This window comes from Nicrophorus vespilloides, unplaced genomic scaffold (genome assembly GCF_001412225.1).
Source record: "Nicrophorus vespilloides isolate i.1.1-1 unplaced genomic scaffold, Nicve_v1.0, whole genome shotgun sequence".
NCBI classification, from domain to species: domain Eukaryota; kingdom Metazoa; phylum Arthropoda; class Insecta; order Coleoptera; family Silphidae; genus Nicrophorus; species Nicrophorus vespilloides.
The window spans coordinates 54542-79696 of NW_017100099.1; the positions used below are offsets into that span (position 1 = coordinate 54542).

Here is a 25155-nt window from a genome sequence, read left to right on the forward strand (position 1 = left end):
ATCTAACAAGCAGACTTCTTACATTTTCTGTTTTACTGTAATATTAATGTATACTTAATAAAATTATACGGAAAAAGACTAAAAAGTTATTTGTTTTATACCATTTTATACAATTATATAACTTATGTTATACATTCATATTTAAATGATATTGAAATTGTTTTTTAGTGAATAAGATCCTGATTTTGGAAGAAGTGTTATTTGATTGTTAAACTATATGTATTAAATAAAAGAGAAAAATCACAAACAATCAATTTATTATATTTTAAAATGTGATTATGTAAGTTGACTAATATTTTTTTTTCGAAAAAGGCTTTTTATTTTCTTTACGTAAGTCATAGTATTATATCACTTACCTCTGGAATCGAAGTTACGTTTAACGATCTAATTTTGTGAAACGCATCCAGGTAAAACTGTTTACATAAACAAAGAAAATTGATCTTTATTAACAATCAGATAAACTTCTTATAATTATAGAAACACGTTTAAGTGCACAGTATGTGTATGTAACATACAATATTTAATACGCTCTTCACGAATTTTGTTAATTTTCACAAAATTTGTGCAATCATTCAATATAGAGTTCAAGTCTGCATTTCGAAAATAATTCAAGCATATACTAATTCTCCTTTACATCATCACTAATTAAACGTTGTACGGGTTTCAATTAAACTTCGACAAGGGAGAGGTGTTCCATTTCAGATGAGAATTGACTCTGTGCGTCGTTTTAAATGCATCACCCAAATGCATTCAACATCGCATAAAATAGAGCAATTCATTTGAAAACAAGTCACAAATTTTACGTGGAAAAAGTAAGTTGAAAGGGGCGGAAAGACTTAAAGTCAATAGCCCTTTGTAACAGATAATTAGTTTTGAATTTTATGATTATATAATTATACTAATAACTCGACTAGCTATAGTATGGTTTGAAAATTAAAATGTTCGTTTCAAATATTGGCCTTACTGATTACCCGTTTTATGCGAGGTATTGTTTTACATTTTAATTATGTCTCTTTATGTACGTTTACCTGTTTATATAAGTATTATTTTTATTATTTAATTTACAGGTGAAGCAAACGGATCCATTATTGAATTCCCTTTAGAATTAATACCTTTTGCATGTTTTTTTTTAATCGTAAAGGAAAAGAAGGAAAGCTTTAACTCTTGGCGGTAAATGGACCTTAGAGAGTCTAAAAGTGCATCGATATTGTTTTTCCCTTTGCTGCTGTTCCATTTAAACTTCTCTGGATAATCTCGAATAACGACCGGGCGAAAACTATTTGCGAGGGCTTTACAAGATGTTTTCGATTTTCATTATTTCTGGACACCAAGTGGAAAACAATTATGGAGAAAATTACATTTTTCCGCTTGCCGCTTCAGTTCAAATGTTCCAAGCAGAGAGCACAATAGCGAAAAATAAAAGAAAAAGGAATTAAGTTTTAATCCAAAGCTATCCAATTTTCTATTAAGAAATTCGCTTTATATTTGATATACGATAATAATACAAGTTATTGTAATAGTCATATTAGTAAGTAAATACATATATTCTATATACGGTAATACCTCGTATTGTGCGGCTTCGATCAGTCCGGTTTATTTCAAAACAAACTTCATTTTTGTTCAGAAAAATCAAAATAAATTCTAAAAAATGGTATATAGTACTTGATAATCTTATTTTATATATGTATTTAGTACCTCGATTGCTCCGGTTTTAAATAAACCAGGATATTGGCAAAACCGATATTTTTAATAATACACAAAAGTTACTGTAGATTTACAAATTATATTATTTTTAATTGATTACACGAAAATTTAAAATGATTAACTGCAAGTATTGTGTTAATTTTGAGAAATAATGGGATATCTAAAATAGTCATATATCGTTTAATCGCTTAATTGGTCTATCCCAAATGGAAGATTAAGTTGCTTTCATGCATGCAGGAACTTGCATTGACGCTTAAAGCGTTCAATACAATGCACAACATAGATTTTGATCTAATCCTATTATCAATAGATCCATTATTAATCGAATATTCTATTTACACTGAATAATGTGTGTGGAATATATTGATCCGGCTTGTGTGACATCTAATGGCCATAATGGGTATTAGCATGACTGAAAACAAGAATCTAATTAAACAGATTTACATAATAAATCAGTTCAAGTTTCGTGATTTTTGATAACAAATTCATGTAGTTTTAATATACTGACATATACACTGGATTGTCGAACATAATTCAATTCAAAAGGCAATTCGAATACTGAAACCATATTTACTTTCGTATACGAAACAATGAAAATACATAAAATATTAAATAATTTTATAATATCAACATAATGCATGAAAATAACCCAATACATATAAAAAATATATAAACGAAAATTGAAGATTACTTTATCTGTATGGAAAATAGAGGTGAAGCTGTAAATAGATGTTGAGGAGGAAGATGTTTATCTTTTGTACACTTCTTTTATTTTATTTATTACACATTTTACGTAACTGTTAACACATTGAAAAACTGAAATTGTGTTCGGAAATCGATGCGTTTCTATACAAAACAACGAAAATATTTACAGTTTTATAGTATTAGCAATTACTATAACAACTATAAATTAAAACATGTACATTTTACGAAACTAGTTGCCCGGTTAGACATAGGGAAGGACTACTATTTCAAAGCATATTTTGAGATTTACATTAAGTTTAGTAAATAACAGAAAATTTATAATATTTAGTAAAATTTTTATAGTATAAATAAAGCACTTTTACTATGTATAAGAATAATTCCATTAATAACAAATACTGACTACTGGATATAATTAACGTAATGGTTATATAAAAATAAATATAATTCATCAATTGTATTGTTTATTAATTGAAAGTATATCAAACCATTGGATTGAAGTTTAGTCCAAAAACAAATAAAAAAATAAATATAATATATGTATTAATATTTTATACCAGTGTTCTTCAACCATTTTTCATCTACGGAGCGACAAAAGTATAAGAAATATTCCTTGGACCGGTTAGCGTTTATGCTAGAAATAAAAACAAAGTAATTAGTAAATTGAGTCATTAATGTACAATAATAAAATAGATCAAGATCACGTAGCCTTAGAATAGATCTGCAGACCGGCGCTTATTAAAAACATAAAGAAAAATAATTATACAGCAATATCTCGCTTAGTGTGGTTTCGATCAGTCAGGATTCACTATAGTATGATTTTAAATTTTCAGAACAAATAAAATTTTATTTCAACAAAATAATAAATACATTAAATTTTTTTTGACCCTTTTTTTTCCCTTAGAGTTCTTTTTGTGCTGTTCTGCGAAATAAATTACATTCAAAATTATACTAATTATAACTTACGCTACTGGGAAGGCACATATCGCAGCAAAAACAGTCATTATCTTTACGAAATAGAGTAAATCCACTATGACAATTAGTCTCGTCAAGACAGTGCAAATGTTTGCATATATCACCGCAGTTTTTCAACTTTGCATGCACCGAATTATTAATGGATATTGTCAGAAGAAGCAGAGTGCAGAATATTATCGCTTTGTGCATTTTGATTGCTGGATTGAAACAAAGCAAATATATGATGCCGTCTCTTATGTTTGTTCCTTATAAATAACTGATAATCAAGGTTACAATAAAGTACATTGATCTTCAACGATCAATGCAATTTATTGATTTTGTGACCTATTTTCTTTCATTTTCCTTTAAAACATAGTTAATAATTTACTTGTTATAATTACATGTTATAATGTTATAATTATAATAATTTTAATGTATATATATATAATTTATATTGGCCCATTTTTCTGCCAACTAAATGGAGTTCAAATACATCTCACATAATGCTGCTTCGATCAGTCCGGATATGAAAATTTTAAAACAAAACCGATTATTTTTTCACTTCTTACAGGCAAGTGTCTTGTGCATTTACTCAATAGGTACAGTTTCATACATTTAGTGTACGATTACCCGTACTATTTGAGGTATTACTTTAACGTATGTAACATTGCAAAATAAATCATCTTATTAAACTTACTTAATTCGGAATACACGTATCGCAGCAATAGCAGTCACCATCTCTTGAAATCAAAATTTGTCCAGTAGACTTGTCCTACTGGTTTACGCAAAATACAATTTGACACAAATTTTGCTTTTTATGCGATATAGAATCATTAATGTATAATGCAAAAATAAGCAGAGTACAAAATATGATTTTCTTCCACATCTTCCTTACTGAATTTGGTTACTGCAATGCGTTGTGATCTGATACTGATTATTTATAAACAGATCGTCAAGGTCATACTGATAAGTTTTTAAAAAACCTGCCTGATTTTGATTACAATTGTTTCTTGCAATTGCCGACACTTATTAATATTAATTAGTTAATGCTTGTGGAATTTACTGAATTATTTTTTTACGTCCAAATTTTGAGAATATTTTTTTGAAAAATATACATCATACATTACATTTTCAATCATGTATTTTTATTATATGCATTTATCAATCATATTTAACTTAATAATATCATATATCATAGCTATTATTAAATTATTTATTGCATAAATTAAAAATTGTTTCTGCATTTCAATAACATCATCATGGAAATTAAACAATCTGTTAACTTGTTTATCAAATGTAATTTCATTACACTTATTCTCTTCTTCAACCATCTCACATTTCAGCAATTATATGCTTATCCAACTATTTGGAGTACATTTTATTCTCCTTGGCGATGCTCTCTCTCTCCCCTATGCACTCTTCCAATTTCGTGGAGCAAGCAATATATGTGAGCACCTGCTTCCTATATTTTTTGACATACATCTCTTTAATCTCATTCATAACGCTATCTTTATCCACAATCTGCATCTCAGCCATATTCAATTTTGCCTACAAATCCGTATTAACCTTAACTTTCTTCTGCAGCTCTTTCCTAGTCTTGTTGATGAATTTGAAATCTTTCACACACGTTTAACATGTTGCAAGTGGGATAGTTGTACTTGTTTCAAACACAAATCCATCTTTATTTCATTTCATAACGCTATCTTTATCCACAATCTGCATCTCAGCCATATTCAATTGTGCCTACAAATCCGTATTAACCTTAACTTTCTTCTGCAGCTCTTTCCTAGTCTTGTTGATGAATTTGAAATCTTTCACACACGTTTAACATGTTGCAAGTGGGATAGTTGTACTTGTTTCAAACACAAATCCATCTTTATTTCATTTCATTCCTCTTTTAATTTACACAAGGCTGCACTTCATTCTGATTTGTTTCATTTGCATCATATATTTCAATACTCTCCTTTATCTTAACAATGCTATCCGTTTTTGTGTCTATAGCTTCTTTAGAAACTTTAATATTATTTCAATGCATTGCCTTCTTACCCTTCGGTTTTGCCAAATGTAAAAGTTTGAATTATGTTAATGATATTAACTCATTTACATCAATACTCATTTGATAAAGAAGCTACAAACAATAGGTCAGAATCTGATGCCAAACATACTTTCAATCATTTTGTACGCACTTTTATTATAATGTATCGGAGGAAGTCCAATAATACTGCAAGCCCTAGATGATCCGCGTCCCAAGGACCGCTTCACAGGTAGCACACGGACGGTGTGCCACGGCACACTGGTGTGGCGTGTGCCGATGCAGGTGTGCCACGGTCAAATAAGACAATATTCTAACTAAATGATTTTTCAAGTCCAAAAAAAACCGATAATAAAATTTACACACTGTTGCATAGATCCAAAAGCATTGATGGTCAAGAATTTTCCAGTGTAACTTTTGAACACGATGAATGAATGCATTCAAAACATAAACATAATTAAATAGAGAGCCCTAAATTCGCGAATATTTGGTATACTCTTTGCAAAAATGGGAGCCGAATATGAATTCCTATTATTTTGTACTGGAGTTCGTTGGCTGTCCCGATGCAATGTTTTGTCTAGGTTATTTAAGCTTTGCTACGAGGTGCGTGAGTTTCTTTTAGATCAAAATATGTCCAAACTGTACCAACATCTCGATGATGATTACTGGATAGCTTGCATATATGGCTGATATATTTGAGCATCAAAATGAACTTAAGAAAGAATATCCTCGCATTTCCTTACATTTTTCATCCTTACATTTTCGACCACATATTCATGTGAGCAAAGTTTTTCAAATCTTGTTTTAATTAAGCCATCATGTTTAAAAGGTCTTGACCAAGAACTTCGGGTTGCGCTGTCAAATATTGAACCAAATATAAAACTTTTATGTTCATCGAAACATGCGCATTAAATAGGCATTATTTTATGTTTTTTATGTATGTTGTTTTATGTTTTTTATGTATGTATACTTATAAAATAAAAAATAAAAATTTATTTTGAAATTTGTGTATTAATTTAATATCTATCATATATTTTAACTTGAGGTGTGCCGCGGAATTCTAGGAACAACTTTGGTGTGCCGTTGATGAGATTAGGTTGTGGAGCACTGGTGTATAGATCCTCATACGACAAGTATGGGAGCAGCTCTCCGTAAGGTCTAAGAAGTCATAGCCTTGAATAGAAACAAGAAGAGAAGAGATACATTTTATATAATGAAATAAAACAATCAAACAAAATTTGATTTACTTTTTTATTAACTGCAAATTTCTTTATCTTGTATATCTGAAAAAAATAATACAATATAACATGTTAATTTTGAATTAATAATATATTAAAAATATTTTTATATTCAAACATTAATTAAATACACAAATATTTACTACAATGAACGAAAAAATATAATACATGGACACGATTATTACGACTCTTTTAATTAAAGTGATACGTATGAAATAAATTCGCTTTACAATTCGGAAAACCTTCGAAAGGAAATCTACATAAATTATATAATTTTCCATCTCTGCTTATGATCAATGTTTATATGTTTGTAAATGTTCTAAAATAAATTTAATAAATTTAATTAAATTTAACTTACTTAATTTGGAACGCATGTATCGCAGCAATAGCAGTCACCATCTCTGGGAATAAGAATGTGTCCAGGTAGACAATTGCTCTGGTTGACACAGAATACATGTTGACAAATATCACCGCAATTTGTCTTTTTCGTCTGTGCAGAATCATTGGTGGATATCAACAGAAGAAGCAGAGTGCAGAATATATTTGCCTTATACATTTTGATGGTACTACAGCGCAGACTGTTGTGTAACCTCCGTTGCTGATCCTTTATAAAGAGTAGATCGCCAAGGTTACCATAATGATCTCGTCATTCTGTCTGCATAAAAAACATATTTGTTGCAAGTTTTATTCTATTTATTGGATATACAATGCAATATCACCTATTGACTCGACAACTGTTATACTGTATGTACGTTTTACATATTTTATTTTGTTCCAATTATTGGATACAAAATATAATATCACCTATTGACTCAACAATAGTGAAATGTTGTAAACGTTCCAACAAAAAATCGTAAAATTATATACCCTTCAATTTTGTACGAAATGGATAGTATTTCTCTGCATAAAGGAAAATACTTATGAGTATTCGAATTTCTATTAAACTGTATAATAATCAATAAATAATTAATAAAATTTCTTAAAGATATTCAGTTTGTATGTAAATGTATGTATTTAAATTAGAAAACTGGATATTTTGTGGATTCAATTTGTGGATTTGGAAATCATTGAAAATTATTATTGGGAAAGACATGGAAAAAATAAAATATCATGTCGAAATGATGATATACTCAATACATTATTAAAATACACATAATATAAATTAACAAAATTTAAAGGTATATACCGCATATAAGTATAAAAGTCTCTACTAGAATTAGGCAACCCAACAAACTCTCCTACGATACCAGATATAGTAAATGTAAAATTGAAGCATATTAAAGCACTTAAGCGGATACTGATGAAACTTTGCAGTGCACAAACCAAGTAAGGAGAGTGGAGACGCGAAAGGATAAGAAGAAGAAAGCTATTAGCTATTAACAAAAAGATCTAAAGTTAGAATGTCATCTGGAACTAAAATTCATGAAAGTAAGATAAAAATGAAACTGATAACTTACTTTCTAACACTACAAAATACATATAAAAAAATACTTACTGTCATTACTATCCATTGAAAATATTTTGTAGTTGTAACTATAATTTTCCTTATTTGCCTTAAGTTGAGTTAATTTTTTTAATGTTTTGTTAATTGTAATTATTTAATAATAATTTCATTATTTTAACCATAAATTTAGTAAAAGGTTTTAGTCATCCTTTTATGTAGTATCCATATAGTATTACATGTTACTTAACGATGAATTGTTATAAACTAAACAAAATAGTGATGGAATATACAGTTGAACCTCGCTTAACGAGTTTAATCCGTTCCAAAATTTCCGGAAACGTACTCAAAAATACACATATGTGTAAAAAAGTTTTAAAAATGATGTAACAGGCGCACAATCCCGGACTTCTCTTCTCATCGTCACTCGTTATGCGAAACGTCGCTCGTTAAGCGAGTCATTTTTCTTAGAATTCATTTTGCTCGTTATGCAAGGTGCTCGTTAAGCGAGGTTCCACTTAATATATAAATTGAGGTAAAAATAATGGGTAAATAAATTGTATTATATAACAATGGTATTTATTGAACAATAAAGCGATATAATAATTATAAAATATTATGAAATGAAGATGTCGCTCCGGTATATAAATGGACCTGGCGAATATCCATACACACAGAAACGACACCCAATAACCATTATTTCAACAGAAAAATAATATATATATATATAAACAAAAATAAAATGTTAAATAAATTTAAATATAATTTTTAAAAAAATAATTAAAAACTAAAAGCGTATTAGTTGTAATAGAAATAAAGAAAATGGTCCCACGTAAAGCCATTCATACAAAAATAATAATAATATTTCAAAAATCCATTGCTCCTCCTGTAAAACAACAATAAAAAAATATTGCCTCATCGGCGTTAACACAATCATGACTAATTTCTGACGTATAAAAGGAAATCGGCATTAAATCTAATTCAATACTTTTTTTGTAGCTTAGTATGATCAAAGCATCATTATATTATGCAGTCGAAGGTAATGCGGTGGGTAAGTATTGTTTTGATGTAGTGGACGAGGATAAGAACATAACTGGCGATTTATATCCCATTCCTCGTGGATTTCTTGTTACGACGTTGTCTTATAGTCGGAAAGGTTGCTTAGTCGTGTCTTTCTTCGTTTTTTCGTGTCTTTCGGCGGCGGTTTGGGTACCTGGAGGAACCGGAGTAGTGGATCCTGAAGGCGTTCGCGTTCTAAAAATACAATTTACAATTAGTCATCAGAAGCGAAAATAAAGGCAAGTAATCTTCTGCTGAAGCGATGCAATTTCACTAAAAAAAACATTATTCTAATTTCCTTTTAATATTATATATTTTTTATTATTATAGAAGCTACTTTCAGCTGCTTGTTAGTTACCTCGTGGATGTTCTCAAATTTGGAGCGCTAGGGACGGTCGTTCTCGTTTTGGTGCTAAGCCTATAGCAAAATCAAGCACATGCTCATTATTATTTAGTTATTACACTAAACCTGCAAATCTTAATACACTAATACTCAATAGAAAGCTTTATCTTCTCTTTACATTATGTTTGCAAACACTACTCTACTACGCTAATTTTCAAAAAATTGCTGTTAATTGATTTACCCCACTGGAATAGGTATTCTCGATAAGTTCACTGAAGATTTCGCGCTGCGTCAGGGAAGAAAAGAACAAGGTTACACTGTTAGTATTAAATCAATAAGATAAAGACATGCAACTAAGATCAAATTTCAAACATAACGCATGCATTTGGTTGATTTACCCGGGTGTTAACGATATCGAACTAGCACTAGCTGTAGAAGACATCAATTGTAAGTCGCATTCTCCCTTATATACTGGTATTTTAGACCTAACAAAGTTAATAACTATATTAAAATTTGATTGTAAATTATAAATTATTTAAAAATCTGGTGTTTCCATACTCAGATATTGAAAACTAGGATTAATAAAAACAAGGCTAAATCAATCTACTTTGTTAGAGTTTTACAAAAAAAAATAAAAGGTAATAATAGTCTACAAAAATAATCTTGTACTATAAACACACACACACACAAAATAAAACTATTTCCATGCACTTTATTCATTTACCCCGTGGTTAAAGGTATCGAGCAAAGACTAGTAGTTATGGAAGTTGGCGACTCCAAGTCACAATCTCCCTTGTAAACTGGTATACGAGACCTAACAACATCAAAATTAGTATTTTCTATTCTTTAACTTATTATTTTTGTCTATATTTGTGAAGCTAACTAATTTAAATTGTGAAATAATAGTAAACAAAAAGTATATTAAAGTTTCTTCAACATTCATTACATCAATCAAAATTGTTATCAAAGTTTAAATAATTCATCAACTGCATTATAGTTGATGAAATAATTTTAGAAAACATTCAAAAAAAAAACAAAAATCTGCGTCTACAAAGCTGTATTAAATTTAAACTATTTGCATGAATAAAATAAAAAAAGCTTTGGAAGATAAACCCATTCAATTAATTAATTTACCCGGAATTTAAAGAGATTGAGCAAGTACTAGCAGTGGAAGTCGGTAATCCTGAGTCACAATCTCTCTTATATACTGGAATTAGTGACCTGACAACATCGAAGTTAATTAAAGTTTGGAATAGTAGCATTCTCCATGTATTATTTGCACAAAGCTTTGAGTCGATATAAAAAACCGCATTCAACTGAACAATCGTTAATTAAGCATTATAGTAAACTATAAGTAATAAGAAATATGTACAATAAGTTTTCAATTAACGTATTCAAAGACTACACGAATTACCGACCTATAATCGATGAATTTACATAAGAATGCATGTATTTACACGACGTTCAGACGAACGGACATCTACCGCTAATATTAATTTCCATCATATATTAATTATTTTATACAAAAATGAGTTGAAATAAAGATAATTAGTATGTACGTTAAATGAATACGTATTCTTCCTAAAGTTCTGTGTTTTATAATTATTCAACGAAAGTTACAATTCAAATCTTATTTCAATGCCAAATTTAACAATAAACTAGTTTTTAACCCGAATATGTTTCAATAAAAGAAAATATATCGAAATAACGAAAATAACATATTATTAGCAAAGTATATTAGTATTGTAATGAAAATTAAATTGTTTTATATATAAAATTGTGAACTTCAGTAAACCCAAATATCAAACTTCATGCACTTTGAACATTTACCCGGATATTAAATTGGAGCAAGAAGTGGAAGAGGTAATGGGCGATTCTATGTCGCAATCTCCTTTATAAACTGGTATTCGAGTCCTAACGTAATACAATATAATTGAAAATAGGAAGTAGAGTTTTTTTTTCTAATTTTGATTCGATTAGAACTAAATTGAAATGTTCAAATATATTTATTTACCTAGACGTTGTTCCAGATGTTAGCGATGAAATACTCGAAGCTCTTGGAATGGTCGATGATCTGGTGATTTATCCGAATGTAAATTGCTAGTAAAGAATTGATATTGTTTGATCTTACCGTCCGCTTGGTGGAAGAGGTGAGGTGATACCAGAAGGCGTTCTCGGTCTACTAAGCGAAGATATATTTGAGGAAACATTCAACCTGCGGCTGGTTGTTGACGCAGTGGTTGCTGTGCGTCCGGAAATTGGAGTTCTTTTGGGAATACGCGATGGAGTATCGTCTAAATGAAAATTTAAATTTATCATTATAATGTTGCAGTTTGATAAGTTTTTGGTGTAGTTTTTACCTGTACTGTTGATAGATAAGGTCGAGCCATGTCTGGATGATGAAATGCTCCCAGGTCTGCTGCAGGTTCTGGAGGCAGGCCTGGAGTTCGAAGTGGAACCTGGCGTGAGGGAAGTTCTGTAGGTCCTCTTCGGAGTGCGATCTGCATCGGACACGGAATCCGAAGTGGCTACGGATAACGAAGATCTGGATGACCTGAGCGTACTTCCTGACATCGGCATCGACTTGATGGTACGTTCTCTTGTTGTCTAATGAAATAACAAGACATGATAAAGGGATGCTCTCATTTTATTCATAAGCAGTTTCTACACGTTACAACAACAATTACAAATCAAAGTCAAACTTAATGAATATTAGAATACCTTACCAAGAGTTCGATGATCTGCGACTGGATTACTACTAAAACTTAATGCTAAGATAGTGTTGACCTAGTGTTAGGTAAATACTTAATTGAATGTGATGAGACACAAAATGTGCATAATTTCGCTGATGGAGATAACAGAACTATAATTCGCTGTTGATTGCAATACATACCGGTGGTGTAGGAATGAAACAGTTCTAACTTGAGATTCGACATGCGAAAGACATCAAATTTAAACACTTATACGATTTCGGAAAGAGTTTCAGAAAATTGTTGTAAAACCAAACAAAACAAAATAAAAAGAACGACACATAATCAACTAAGGAAAACATGTTTATCTTCAGTTCAGGACATTACCCAATTAGGTTGTGAGATGACACCCATGCGTAGGTTGGAGTGCCTCGGACCCATGTGCATGGGATAGGCGTTTCCCACTTCGCCGCGTGCCCTCAGCCTCTCGAAAATGGGCATCAGCTCCGCCAAATGTTCTTCCGCTGCATACATACACACACATCCCCAAAAATTGTAATTAAAGATTACGCAACACGAGTCACATTCTATCGTTTTCAACGCGACAATTTGGACAACAAATGTTTGCTTCTTTTCATTACCGTTCTGATACTACCCTAATACATGCATAAATACACATATATTCGCGACAATCAGCCAATAATATTCGTGGCAAATCATTTAAAAACCAATCGGATTTTGAACACCCTCAAGTAATTTGGACACCCTAATGTTCAATAAAACAACGCTGTTTTAGTGTTATTGAGGAAATTAAAGGACTACTCTTGATCAAATAGAGTTAAAGCTATTTATCGCGTCCGTATTAGTAGTACTTACCAATAAATTGGTACCATAAACATATCATTTTGCTAACTAGTATTTACATTTTAACAGGCCTTGCCAATCCTTTTAAAAAGAAACAATACTCAGCAAACGCAATATACAAGCCAAAGGTAACTGAAAAAAAGACCGCATGCAAAAAACAATAGTTTTACTTACTACAAACAAACCCAATAATCGAAGCTTCCAATAAAAAAAAGAATCGCTAAGAGGCTGAGGCTTATTACACAAAATCAAAGTGAATTACGACTAACTAAAATTGATTTCATAGCTCAAGTGAACATGTACAATTCGAAACTATCGAGCGCACGTTTACTTGATATATGAACTTGAGCATTAAAACTGAAGAAATACCTTAACGGTGGTCCCTGCGGTCGGTGTGCGTAAAGAGCTGGTTGTCGCGCTGGTTGCATAGATCTTAGGTCTGAACGCGGTCATAGATTGGGAAACACCGTCAGCCAGGACGAATTGTTCACGAAGCTCATAGTTGGTGCGGCCCTTAGCTGTATCATGTGTGCGTAAAGGGATGTAATTTAGGATCGAGGAGAAACGACAACAAAAAAAAAATGAGGAAAAAAACAAAAATATCATTAGAAAAGGATTATCATAAAAAAAAGAGATGTTTCTGGATTGAATTTAAAGATTTTCTTTCAGGAAAAATAATATATATCAATAAGCATGTCCAACCACCATTTGGTTTGGTATAAAAAAAAATATGTAAAAAATATTTATAATCAAACAATAAGCTATAAAATACAACGTTTCAAATATACAACTTAAGAAAACATGGATTTTTTTCGGTATCCTTAACCAGCGTTTCTCAACCTATGGGTCGCGTTATTTCTTCTACTGTTTCGTTATATAACGGCTGTCACCTTACGTCAAAGTATAAAAAATGTATATTGAAAATAATTGATTCGCAGTACTGCTACAAATAAATGTGTTGGATATCGCCGCAATAAGGTTGACAAACGCTGGTCTAGGCTCCATCGATGGAAGTAATGTGCAAAAGTAACGAAAATATATCGTACCTTGTATATTTGAAACATGATACTACTTGAATATGATTATAAAATTAAATAAGTTGCAATGGATATACGTATTTTGTATTGGATAGAAACAAAACGACTAAGCGTAAAATATTTACGTAATAACAACAAAACACATAATAACTAAAATTACCCAATTTACTGGATCTGTTGCGAACAACGTGATTTCACCAACACAAAAAGTAAAATACATGCACTAATAGAATACAAAATTAAACAGCATCGTGTTTTTCGGACTATAAGACGTATCATGAGATTTTTTTAGAAATAAAATATTTTATTCTATAATTCTAATTGCATTTTACGTAAACAGATGCGTTGTAGGGTCTGAAAAATACGATAATAACAGCAACAACGGAACCAAAAAAAATGTTTCTATACACCATGCAAGCTTACCATGTGGGCACCAAGGCTCGTGCTGTTCGGGTTTGTCTGGGTGAGGTAGGGGCATTACTAATATAACTTGAGGGTTTTAATAATGAGAGAAAAAAGGGGTAGAAAACAAACAGAGGGCCCAAAAATAAGTGAGATGGATGTATTAGTGAATGAATGGGCGAATTAAATTTCCAAAAAAGAGGAAGAAACAAAAGAAATATATTAGTACAAATGCGTTGATTACTTTGGATTCGGGAACTTGCGTTATTATATAAAAGCTCGATTATGTTTTTTTTATTGCAATGTGCATATTTGGTTGATTCAGGTCAGATTAGTACGAATTTTATTAGGTTCTTTTTGTTGTTGTTTTTCTTTTTTAATCTGTTGATCCGACACCTTATGCCACGTTGATGTAAGCTATTCGATTCGCGTATTATTTTTTTGTTTAATATTCTGATTGGGTTGTGCAAAATCAATAATATTTTTCGTTCAGAAAAAAAAAGTTGAAGTCCAATTTGTTTAAGAATATAACTGTAAAGTTAAAATGTGATTAAAAACGTACCTCGGCAAGGATCATTTTTCAGTAGGAATTCATCTAAGGCAATCCAACCACCTCCAACTCTCACCATAACTGTGCTCCTAAGGATGCGGACAAGCCGCAGCTTTTGACTTTCACCAAACTGCAAATCGAAAATAATTTAAATCACATCTACAGCATTGAATAACATTGTCGTACTCTGTATTTTCCATCGCCGACTTGCAAGACTCTGAACTTCTGCCTACAGGTGCAAAGCATCACGAGTCTCTTCACCTCATCATGTATCTTGTCGGCATCGGTGGCAGGTTTCTTGTCCTCCCAATCCGGCCTCAAAGCGGCAATAAACTTCTTCCAATCGATTATACCGTAACTGTTTTTATCAAACATATCTGCAACTTCCTTCATTTCCAGTCGACTTGTACTAAATTCTGAAACATTTTCAACATCGAATCCCAAGATCTTACTAAGTAAAACTAATTTTAACGTACTCGTATTCGTGATTCCGTCTATGAAGTCCTGTCGCGCTATGAGACGTTCATTGTTCTTATCAATCTTCCTAAACAAGTCCGTGAGTCTGGACTTCTTGTGGTTCATGAACTTCAGGAACTGAAAATATATAAGTGTTACATTTCTGCAGCAAACGATAATATAGTATGAGCTTACCCTCTTCCTCCAGTCGTCCCACGAGAAATTATCGGCACGTTCTTTCTCCTTGAGATAAGCTAAATGTGTATTCAATTCCCGTTGCCTTTCCCATGAGAGCATCCATACGTGTCTCCATTTATCCCAAAGTAATTTAACTCGAGGATTCTTGAATTCCAACTCAGCACTAAATACAAAGCAAAGTTCATTAATATAATATTTAACCATTATTCTTAGTGATAATATTTATTAATTCTTAGGATAAATCTAACATTTTATAAATATTGGAGAATAAATTTAATTAAATAATGTGCATTTTATTATATTTTAATATTTAATTAAGTACTGAAGTCATTACTGTTTAATTCGTATTAAAAATGCAAGTGAAAATGAATTATTTGCAATTAAAAGTTATGAATATTAAAATAAATAGTGTATTCGTAATCTGTAAATAAAATAAAATGTGTCTCCAAAACCTACACAAATAAAGCTGAATTTTGCGCAAAAGCAAAAAGTAAGAACAACATTTACAAATAACTTGCACTACGAATACATAAACATGAAAAAAATCTTTAAAAAAAATAAATAAAAAAAACATTTTTTTTTGGGAATGTTCTATCTAACCTGTCTGCATCAAATCGTGGCCCGTAATGAGGCAATTGCGAATCTTGACCGAGTTCTCTGCCTGGACTGGTACGGCTGTAGAAAATAGCAAAACACATGCAGCAAACAAAAATCGTAAAACACAAAACCTGACAACCGTTCAAAGCATTACAATGCAAACAATAATAATGAATTTCTAACGGATTGTAATATTTTGATTGTTATCAAATAATCTATCATATAAACTATATCAAGAAAAAAGAAATATTGTTCTTTGTATTAGGTTTAGTGGCAAAATGAATTAAACAATATTAATTATCATTAGGTTTTTAAATTGTTTTAAAAACAATATTAATTGGAAAGTAAATTGTTTTAGTAGAAAAGTTAGAATTTAAAGAATAGTAAATTATTAGTAGAATGTTAGAAGTTGTATTCTGGCTAACCTTTTCCGCGCTGGATAGTATTTCAGCAAATAAGATTTGGAGCTAAAAGTCACAACAACAAGATAAGCAAAGTACATTAAAACAACGCCAAACTTAAATATAATGTCAATACTACAAACAATGATGGAAATGAGGCAGTAATACGATGACGTACCTGGGTTGTTTGCGAGTAAGAATGATAGAATCAGATGAAGATGTATGAATGTCGTGCTGAGATCCACGACTATAAAATGAAATTTGCAAGCAAAGAGATGAGTTAAGAGACATTAACATGTAACATGAAGAATAATTTGATATGTTCACTTACGATGGAGTTTTGCTTTTAACGAAGTCCTTGGAATCTTTGGTTCTGGCTTTGCAGACCCTGTTCACTTCGGTACTTCTCTTATCGATTTTCTCCATAAACTCCTTGTGTTCCGAAATCAGTTTCTCGATGATTGGAATATCCTCTGGCAGTTGTACTTGTTTTAACTCCAACAAGGTAGTTTCGAACACCAACAACCAATTGATCAACTCCTCGACAGAAGCATCCATGTCCTTAAGCGCCTGAAGTTGCAAGTACAATTTGTCTTGACGCTCTTTCGTCCACTGAGTAACTTCTTCCCAACGGGATTGGATGATGGTTATCCACTGGTTAATGACCATAATAGCGTCTGGATGGGCCTTGTTTAAAACATGTTGAGCATGTTCTATGATCGAGTCTTTCTCGATTCCCTTCTCGGTCAATTCAAATCGGAATTTCTCTAGAAGCTGAAGCTGCCCTTCGACGGCGACCTCATCGTCAGCAGCCGTTACTAAATAGTAATAGTAATACGATTAAAAAAAAATCAAAATTAAATTAGTATTCTACTTACCGACAAACCTCAGTCTCATTTCCACATTTGATAACCATTCAAGCAGCATATGAACTTCTTTGTTCAATTCTTCCGCCTCCTTTAGAGCATCCTGCAAGTTCATCGACTTATCATTGCTTAATTTAGATACGTTGTCCCATAAAGTTTTGAGCTCGAGTAGTTGGTATTTAATATCATCGGTCTTGGTTTTCTGTTCCAACTCTTCTCCGGTTTTCATGACCGAATTCATTTGTAGATTGCGAGCTTTCAGATCTTGTTCAAAACGACGATGTCTATCGATTAAATGGGTTACAGTATCCAAATCACCGTAAACGGGTTTATCTTCGGCGAAATCTTTTTCTACCAAACGAAGCCACTGCATCAAAGCAACGATTGCGTCTTTAAACTGTCCGCTATAAAGTAAAGCCTCTTCCAGTTTTCGCTGTCTTTCGATACTTCTATTGCAGACCTCGGTCCATTTATTCTTCAAGTTCGTTGACATCTGTTTCAAAGTGGCCTCATCGGTCTTCGGCGCTTTGTCTTTGAGGGCTTTGCCAAGTTTCATCGTGGTATCGTAAGTACTTTGTTTGGAAGATAAAGTGCGCTGAAACTCTTGATGTTTCACTAAATACGATTTAATAGTCTCGGGATTATTTCCAATGGAATCTTCGAGTCCTACGAGATCGGTATGCGTTTTGTCCAGCCAATTCATCAAGCCAGACCAAGCATCGTTGAATTCCTTGGCCTCCTTGAAGCCCAGGTCCAAAGATCGTGTACGCTCAGCAGCTTTGGACGTTACGCGTTCCCATCTATGTTGAACGCTGATTAACAAATTCTTGATTAGAATCACGTCCTGCTTTTGGCTGAAATATTTCAAATGGGTTCCCTTCTTATCAAGATTCAATATGATTTCTCTATGAGCCGTAACGTCCTTTTGGAACTGCTTTTGTTCTTCGATTTGTTCATGAATAGTATCAAGCACACGCGAAGCAGGTTGTAGGTTGGAAATATGCTTTTCAGCAGCAGTCAGCCAATCGATGAATGCCTGAAGAGCGTCATGGAATTCCCTAGCTTCTTTCAGCGAAATTTCCAATTTGATCTTCTTGTCGCTCGCACGAGATATTACAGAATCCCAGCGTTGTTTCAATGTGCGCAAATAGTTCTGCAGGTAATATGCCGTATTAGAACGCTTAAGATAATCTTGACCTTGTGCTAAAACAGCTTCCACTTTGGGTTTGTTTAATTCGATCTCGTTGTACACTTCCATGAATCTTTCCAGTTGATCGGATGCAGTCTCCGGTAAACCACCTACTGGTTTACTTGCGGCGATGCTTCCATCGATATCAATCAACCATCCAATCAAATCTTGTACCTCTGAATTGAATCTTTGCGCTTCGGACAAGGAATCTTCAAGTTCTCTCTGCCTGTTTGATGTCTTTTGCAGTAAATCGTACCATACGGAATTCAAAGTATTCAATTTGTCCTGAGTTACAGAAGCCTCGTCTTCACCACTCTCAATAATCCTTCTACCGGCATCGTTCAAAGTGTCTACGCTAGATTGATGCGCTTGTATATCGTTGATTAACACTTTGAGTTTGGCCAATTCCACTTCCAAAATTTGGGATTCACCAGCAACCGGTTTTAGGTTATCTAGTGTAGCGTCGGTCTTGCTAATCCATATTAATATTTCATTAAGAGCATGCTGGAACTGTCCTAAAGTTAACAAAGCGTTTTCCAGTTGTCGTTGACGATCCAATAGTTTTCCAAGCAGATCATCCCATCTTCTTATTACAGCCATCAGAGGTTCCGTAATTCCTGTTGCTTGTTCCGCAGAAGTATTCTCTGTCAATTCTATTGCTTGCCTAAAATTTTTTGTGCTTGATAATACAAAAATAATAATATTTAATTACGTACCTATTAATAGCTTCCACCTTGACCATGTGAGGATCAATATCAGACTTGAATAGCTTAAGTTGCTCTATTTGCTTCTTCACGGACTCAATGTCCATTCCCAGAGGACCCATGCTGCTGAACTTGATTTCGGCATTTTCCAGAACTTCCAGAAGATTCTAAAAATATCACAATTAATATCATTCAAAACGCTCAGAGTAAAATAATGCTAACGTGTAAGGTGTCATGGAATATCATGGACTTTTCCATAGCATCTATTAGATTTTCTTCCCTCTTAGCGAACAAGGCAGTAATGTTGTCCCAAACGTGGTCCAGATCATCAATGTGCTTCTTAACTTCGGGTTTGTCTTGTTCTCCACAAAGTTGAATTAACTTGTGTCCCGAATCTCTGACTTGATTCACTTGAGGTTTGGTTTGATTGATTTCTTGTCTGATCACTTGCAACGTTTCCTGTTGCTTTTGCAGAAGATCGGGTTCAACTGCTGGTGGTTCTTGCAAGGTTAATGTATTTTTCAGAGTTTTCAATTTATCCATAACGGAATGCAATTCGCTCCAGAATTCTTCAGCCGTCGACAAAGCATTGAGTAAATACTCTTGACGATTATCGGTGTTCTTTCTGATGTTATCCCATAGATTGTTGAGATTGTCGAGCTTATGTTTAATATCCTTGATGGCAGGATCTGCTCTGTTGGATGCTTTATTGATAACATCGTCGGCGGCCCGTTTAACGGCTGCATACGCTTCTTTGCGTTTTTCCAAATCGTTAACAATTATATCATTGTCTTCAATTTGATCATAGATTTTAGCTGGATGAGCAGAGATTGGCTCCTGATTGATGCACTGTTCAGCAGTATTCGTCAAACCTCTTAGAATACCCTCTAGTTTATCAGTAAACTGAGCATTCTCGTGCAAAACTTCCTCCAAAGCCAATTGCCTTTGACGAACATCCAATTTCAAGGCAGCGTATCTTTCATTATGTCTATTCATCAACTCGGTGATTTTGTTACCGTCTTCATCATTGCATAAACGCACCAATGATTCTCCAGTCTTATTTAATTTATCCACCAACGGTTTATGATCGTTAATAGATTGTAGGAATTTGCTATTTTTATCTTGGAGCTGAGCAATAAGATCTGGCCGTAGAGCGGCTGAAGAAAGCATCGTCATCTGTTCTTCTATATCGATTAACCAAGTCGATAGAACTTCGTAAGTTTCATGGAAATGTTCTGCTAGTGGGAAGGACTGCTCCAATATACTTAATCTATCGCTGCTTAAAGAAGATACTAGATCCATTATATCCTTAAGATCTTCCATCTTCTCTCTGATATTGTTCATGTCTTCGCTAGGTGGCGATTCGCGAAGTACCTTCTTAACGCTGGAAATAACGTCACGCACACGACTTTTCTGACTTAATATATCGTCATTAAGAGCTTTGTGCTCTCTGAGTTGAATTCGAATGGTGTCAGTATCAGCAGATGGTTTTTCAGCTTCGTTAATTTGAGTTTCGACTTCGTGGAACCATTCCAAAAGCTCATCAATGTCAGAGGTTACTTCTAAAGCACGCTGCTTGGCAAGATAAATCCTCTCAGCGCGGCGTTGGATTTGTTCGGAAATGGCATCGAATCTTCTATTGTCCCTCGTCACTAACGATTCTATAGTAGCCGGACTTTCTGCTGGACTTGCTTGACACAACTGCGGGCCGACAAGATTGATAGATTCAAGAACAGTTCGGAATTCTAGCAACTCTATTTCTAATCTGGCAATGTCCACTTCGCGTGGATTTCCAGATTGCAGGACATTTTCGGCGCCTTGCATCCAACTGACCATCTTGTTATGATCATTATGGAATTGTTCTACCAATGGTAACATTTCCTGTGCGTGTTTAAGTACATCCGTTCCACGGCTCGTTAGCTCGTTGCTTCTTCTTTGCAACGAGTCCAATTTGTCTTTTAGTAGAAGCGCTTCTTCAGATGAAATATGCTTCATAACAATTAAGCCGGCATCAATTGTTCCATCAACATCACTTTGACGACTTGCTATATTTTCGGTCAAGACGATCAATCCATTGATTTGCTCCAAAAGTTTATCATTATAAACGGACAATACTTTGTATTTGGCAAATTGATTTTCAATTGAATCCATCCATGTCGTTAGATCGTTGTATGTATGCACCAAATGTTGAAGAGCTTTTTGAGAATCAGTTAATAATTTACCAATTTCATTGCTGTCTTCAATCAAATTACTGTATTTTTGGTTTACAAAATCCAATTTGTCTTTTACGATATTTGCATCCTCTTCTCCAACCAACAATAACAAATTAGAAACTGTATCATTCAATTTATCAAAATCAGGTTTTTTATCCAAAATTTCAGTATGCAAGGTGATGTGCGTTTTAATTATGTTATATATTTTCTCTTCATCGGACGGTACAACCTCCATTTGTTTCAATTGTTTTTCTTTAGATTCCAACCAATCATGAATTAAACCATATTTCTCAGCAAAGTCTTTGGAAATGATTTTAGCCTTTTCTAAATCAGCAGCACGTTTATCGGCACGTGTTCTAAGAGCGTCGAATCTTTCTAACAAAAGTTTGAATTGTTCCTCAACAGTTTTACGTTTCGAGGCATCGGCCTCTTTAGCAATTTCGTTGTGCATGCTATATAAAGAAGACATAGAATTTTGTCTGTCCAGAAGCATTTTCTTGAGGAACTTTTGCTCTTGCAATTGAGCATTGACGACTTTGTAATCGGCGGATGGTCGTTTCTGGTTATTTACCATTTCTTCAGTGTCTCTTAACCATTTATCAAGTCCTTCTAAGGCTTCTTGGAATTTACCAGTTTGTAATAACACCAAATCTAGGTTACGTTCACGTTCATTAACTATTTCTTTTAGATTGTTCCAAGAATCGTTCATCTTCTCGATATCATCTTCCAGAACATGAGTACTGGTACCAGGAGCAGTAGATTGTATTAAGTGTTTAGCAAGCATGTTGCATTCCTCGACGTTTTTACCAAGTGGATCAACAATCTTTTCTCTAAAACCAAGCATGTCCAATTGTTGAACACGTACAATCTCGACGTCAACGCCGATCGGTTGCAGCTTGTAAATTTCCTCGGTTGCATCTTTGGTTTCATTTCTTATTGCCAAAAGAATAACATAGAAGTTTTCCAATTTGGTTAGTGTAAGTCCAAGTTCTTTCTCCTTTTCGGATAGACGATCTTCCAGCAAAGAAGACTGGTTTTTAAGATTATCCAATTGTTTGATGTGAACGCTATTTGGAGAAATTCCACTTTCTTCCATTTTCTTGATGCTTTCGCATACCGGGATTAATCTGTCTTGGAAGTCTTTCAATTGTTTCGATATTTTGGAAGTATCTTCAAGTTGATTACGCACAGTATCCACGTCCCTTCCAGCAGGTTTAATCGAATCCACTTCGGTTTCAATTGGAGAAATTCCACTCGATATTTCTTTGATGAGCTCATTGAATTGAGTGGCTACATTAACTGCCGATTCTAAATCGTTGTAACGTTTGTCCAGTTTAACTTGCAGCTGCTCAATGCGATCACCCATATTCTTAACTTCTACAATGAACTGATTATCTTCAATTCCGACTTCTTTTGCTTCACTGTATAACGTTTCTGCTTGCACTTTGCAGTGTTTAAATGGCTTATATAAATTCTTCACTTCACTGCCTAAATCTTTAATAATATTCAGCAATTTAAGATTCTTGGAATCCACATTCAGCGCGTCATGTGAAGCCAGCTTATCCTCGCACCTTTCCAAGTTGTGCAACAAATTTCTCATATTCTCATTGTAGCTAACCAACTTCTTATCTAAATCTTCAAGAGTTTGAGTTTGTTGCAGTAAGTCGTTATTAATTTGTTCCCAGCTGTATTTTAATTTGATCATTTCTTCGTTGACGATTTCATGATCGACATCACAGGATGCGATGAACGACTCTCCCAAAGATTTCACGTTTTCGAATTCTCCGGATTTCTTCCAAACGTCATTACGGAAAGATTGCAAATCTTTCAGTTGCTTCTCGATGTGTTGCTTCTTCAATGAGGATGGTATTAAGCTTTTTAATTTTTGCTCGGCTTGCTGGACGAATGGAGAAAAGTTGTCTTGCGCTCGATAGTATTTTTTGCATTGTTCCATGCAAGTCTGCAATCTATTGTGTCTATCTGTGGTTTCTTTGCGCACCTTATCCCAATTCATTTGTATTTTATCGAGATTCTCTTGAAGTTTAGCGGAATCCGATTTATTATTACGTGCGAATAAATCACGCCTCCTGTTTAAGAGCATAATTACCTCGTGCTCACGCGATACCACATCTTTGTAAATCGGTTCGTGCCGTGCTAATTGCTGTTCCAATACCACACGATTACCAGAAACCCGTAATTGGTCTGATATTAAATTCAATTCACCGTGCAACCAACCGATGGTTTTAGTGCAGGCCATATCGAATTCTCTGCCATCTCGTAATGTATTTTCGATGTCGGCTTTCTGGTGGTCCAACTTCTTTTGCAAGGCACTGTACTGTCTTCCGATTGCAGCTAACTTAGTTTGTATGTCAGCTCTGGATGCTGAATCGCTGAGAACCTTACTTAACTCAGTGCCAGATAATTCTAGATCTGTCAGGAGTGATCGTTGCCCTTGCAACTGCCTATCCAAATTCTCAATTTTACTCAGTTGGTCTTCGGTCTCCTTCTCCAACGGAATTTCATCTAAATAATCGGAGTTAGCCTGAAGAGCATCACGGAGACGAATAAGTTGTGCATCAAATTCACGTCCTGTATCTGCAGCGGCGCCCAATGATTTAGCACGTTCTTCTAAATTACCTAGAAGATCATCCCACGAGCTTTGGATCTTTTTCAATTTATCATCGATCTCCTTTCCATTCGATGGATCTTTTTTGGCAGCAGTTGTGGATACCAATTTACCAATATCAATTAAATGTTGCAACTGCGGTTCTTGGGTGCGGAATTCATCCCTGAGGACTTGAACTTGTTGGAATTGGGATTGCACCATACGTGGATCATTGGAGATTGGGCCCAGCACTGTTAACATCTTATCCTTAGAGTTCAACCATGTTGCCAACAGAATGTAGGTTTCTTCGAACTTTTTCAGGCTGTTGATGAATTTGTTTCGGTCACTGCAAGAATCGTTTAGTTTTTTCCAGTTCGAAACAACTTCCTCCAGTTCATCATTCAGATTATCAGCACCATTAACATTCGGTTTACGAACGACAAGATCCTTCACCTGAGAAGACGTGGAATCCAGCAGTGATTGTTTCTCGTAAAACTCGTCGAGAACTTGTTTCAATTCATTTGAAGCCTTATCGGACGCTTCCTTGTTTGCAGGAATTATGTCTTTCGGTATTCTATTTTCAATGTTCTTCAAGAAATTGTTTAAGTTTTGCAAGTTTTTGGTCTGTTTCGTTATTTCAATGATGGATGAATCGATTTCATTGCGTCGCTCATTAATTTTTATACCAATAAGTGTATAATAATCGGTTATTTGTATAAGTTTCAGTTGCATAGGACTGGTCTCTTCCGAACCATCTTGACTTGAGCGGCGTGAAGAGAAACCACTTGATTCACCGGTGGAAAGCGGACTAATACCCTTAGCGGGAGATGGTAGTCTAGCTGTTTGAGAAGGTCGCCTCGCTAAAAAAAAAGAAGAATTTAATTTAATTTTTTATAACCCAAATAAATAA

At 33.7% G+C, this 25155-nt stretch overlaps 1 protein-coding gene across 20 annotated transcripts in view; it reads right to left on the reverse strand.

Annotated features, from left to right (window-relative positions):
- Positions 1–8979: 8979 nt before the first annotated feature.
- The window catches only part of LOC108567899, a 43394-nt gene continuing 27218 nt past the window's right edge, over positions 8980–25155 (reverse strand). Inside the window, exons 5-26 of one of the 20 annotated variants that reach the window (XM_017928617.1) lie at positions 19650–25105; positions 19440–19594; positions 17547–19387; positions 17000–17486; positions 16693–16734; positions 16271–16345; positions 15668–15833; positions 15493–15610; positions 15203–15432; positions 15029–15146; positions 14488–14553; positions 13397–13545; positions 11834–12080; positions 11605–11767; positions 11488–11547; positions 11304–11387; positions 10608–10694; positions 10198–10287; positions 9872–9958; positions 9715–9759; positions 9489–9548; positions 8980–9325 (exon numbers count right to left, since the gene is read on the reverse strand). In XM_017928617.1, coding sequence (XP_017784106.1) covers positions 9214–9325; positions 9489–9548; positions 9715–9759; positions 9872–9958; positions 10198–10287; positions 10608–10694; positions 11304–11387; positions 11488–11547; positions 11605–11767; positions 11834–12080; positions 13397–13545; positions 14488–14553; positions 15029–15146; positions 15203–15432; positions 15493–15610; positions 15668–15833; positions 16271–16345; positions 16693–16734; positions 17000–17486; positions 17547–19387; positions 19440–19594; positions 19650–25105 — 9938 coding nt within the window. In that variant the 3' untranslated portion in view covers positions 8980–9213. Of the gene's footprint in view, positions 9326–9488; positions 9549–9714; positions 9760–9871; positions 9959–10197; positions 10288–10607; positions 10695–11303; positions 11388–11487; positions 11548–11604; positions 11768–11833; positions 12081–12550; positions 12688–13396; positions 13546–14487; positions 14554–15028; positions 15147–15202; positions 15433–15492; positions 15611–15667; positions 15834–16270; positions 16346–16692; positions 16735–16788; positions 16916–16999; positions 17487–17546; positions 19388–19439; positions 19595–19649; positions 25106–25155 lie in introns of those variants that run through there. The other 19 variants (XM_017928618.1, XM_017928622.1, XM_017928623.1 and 16 more) reach the window with 19 other exon arrangements.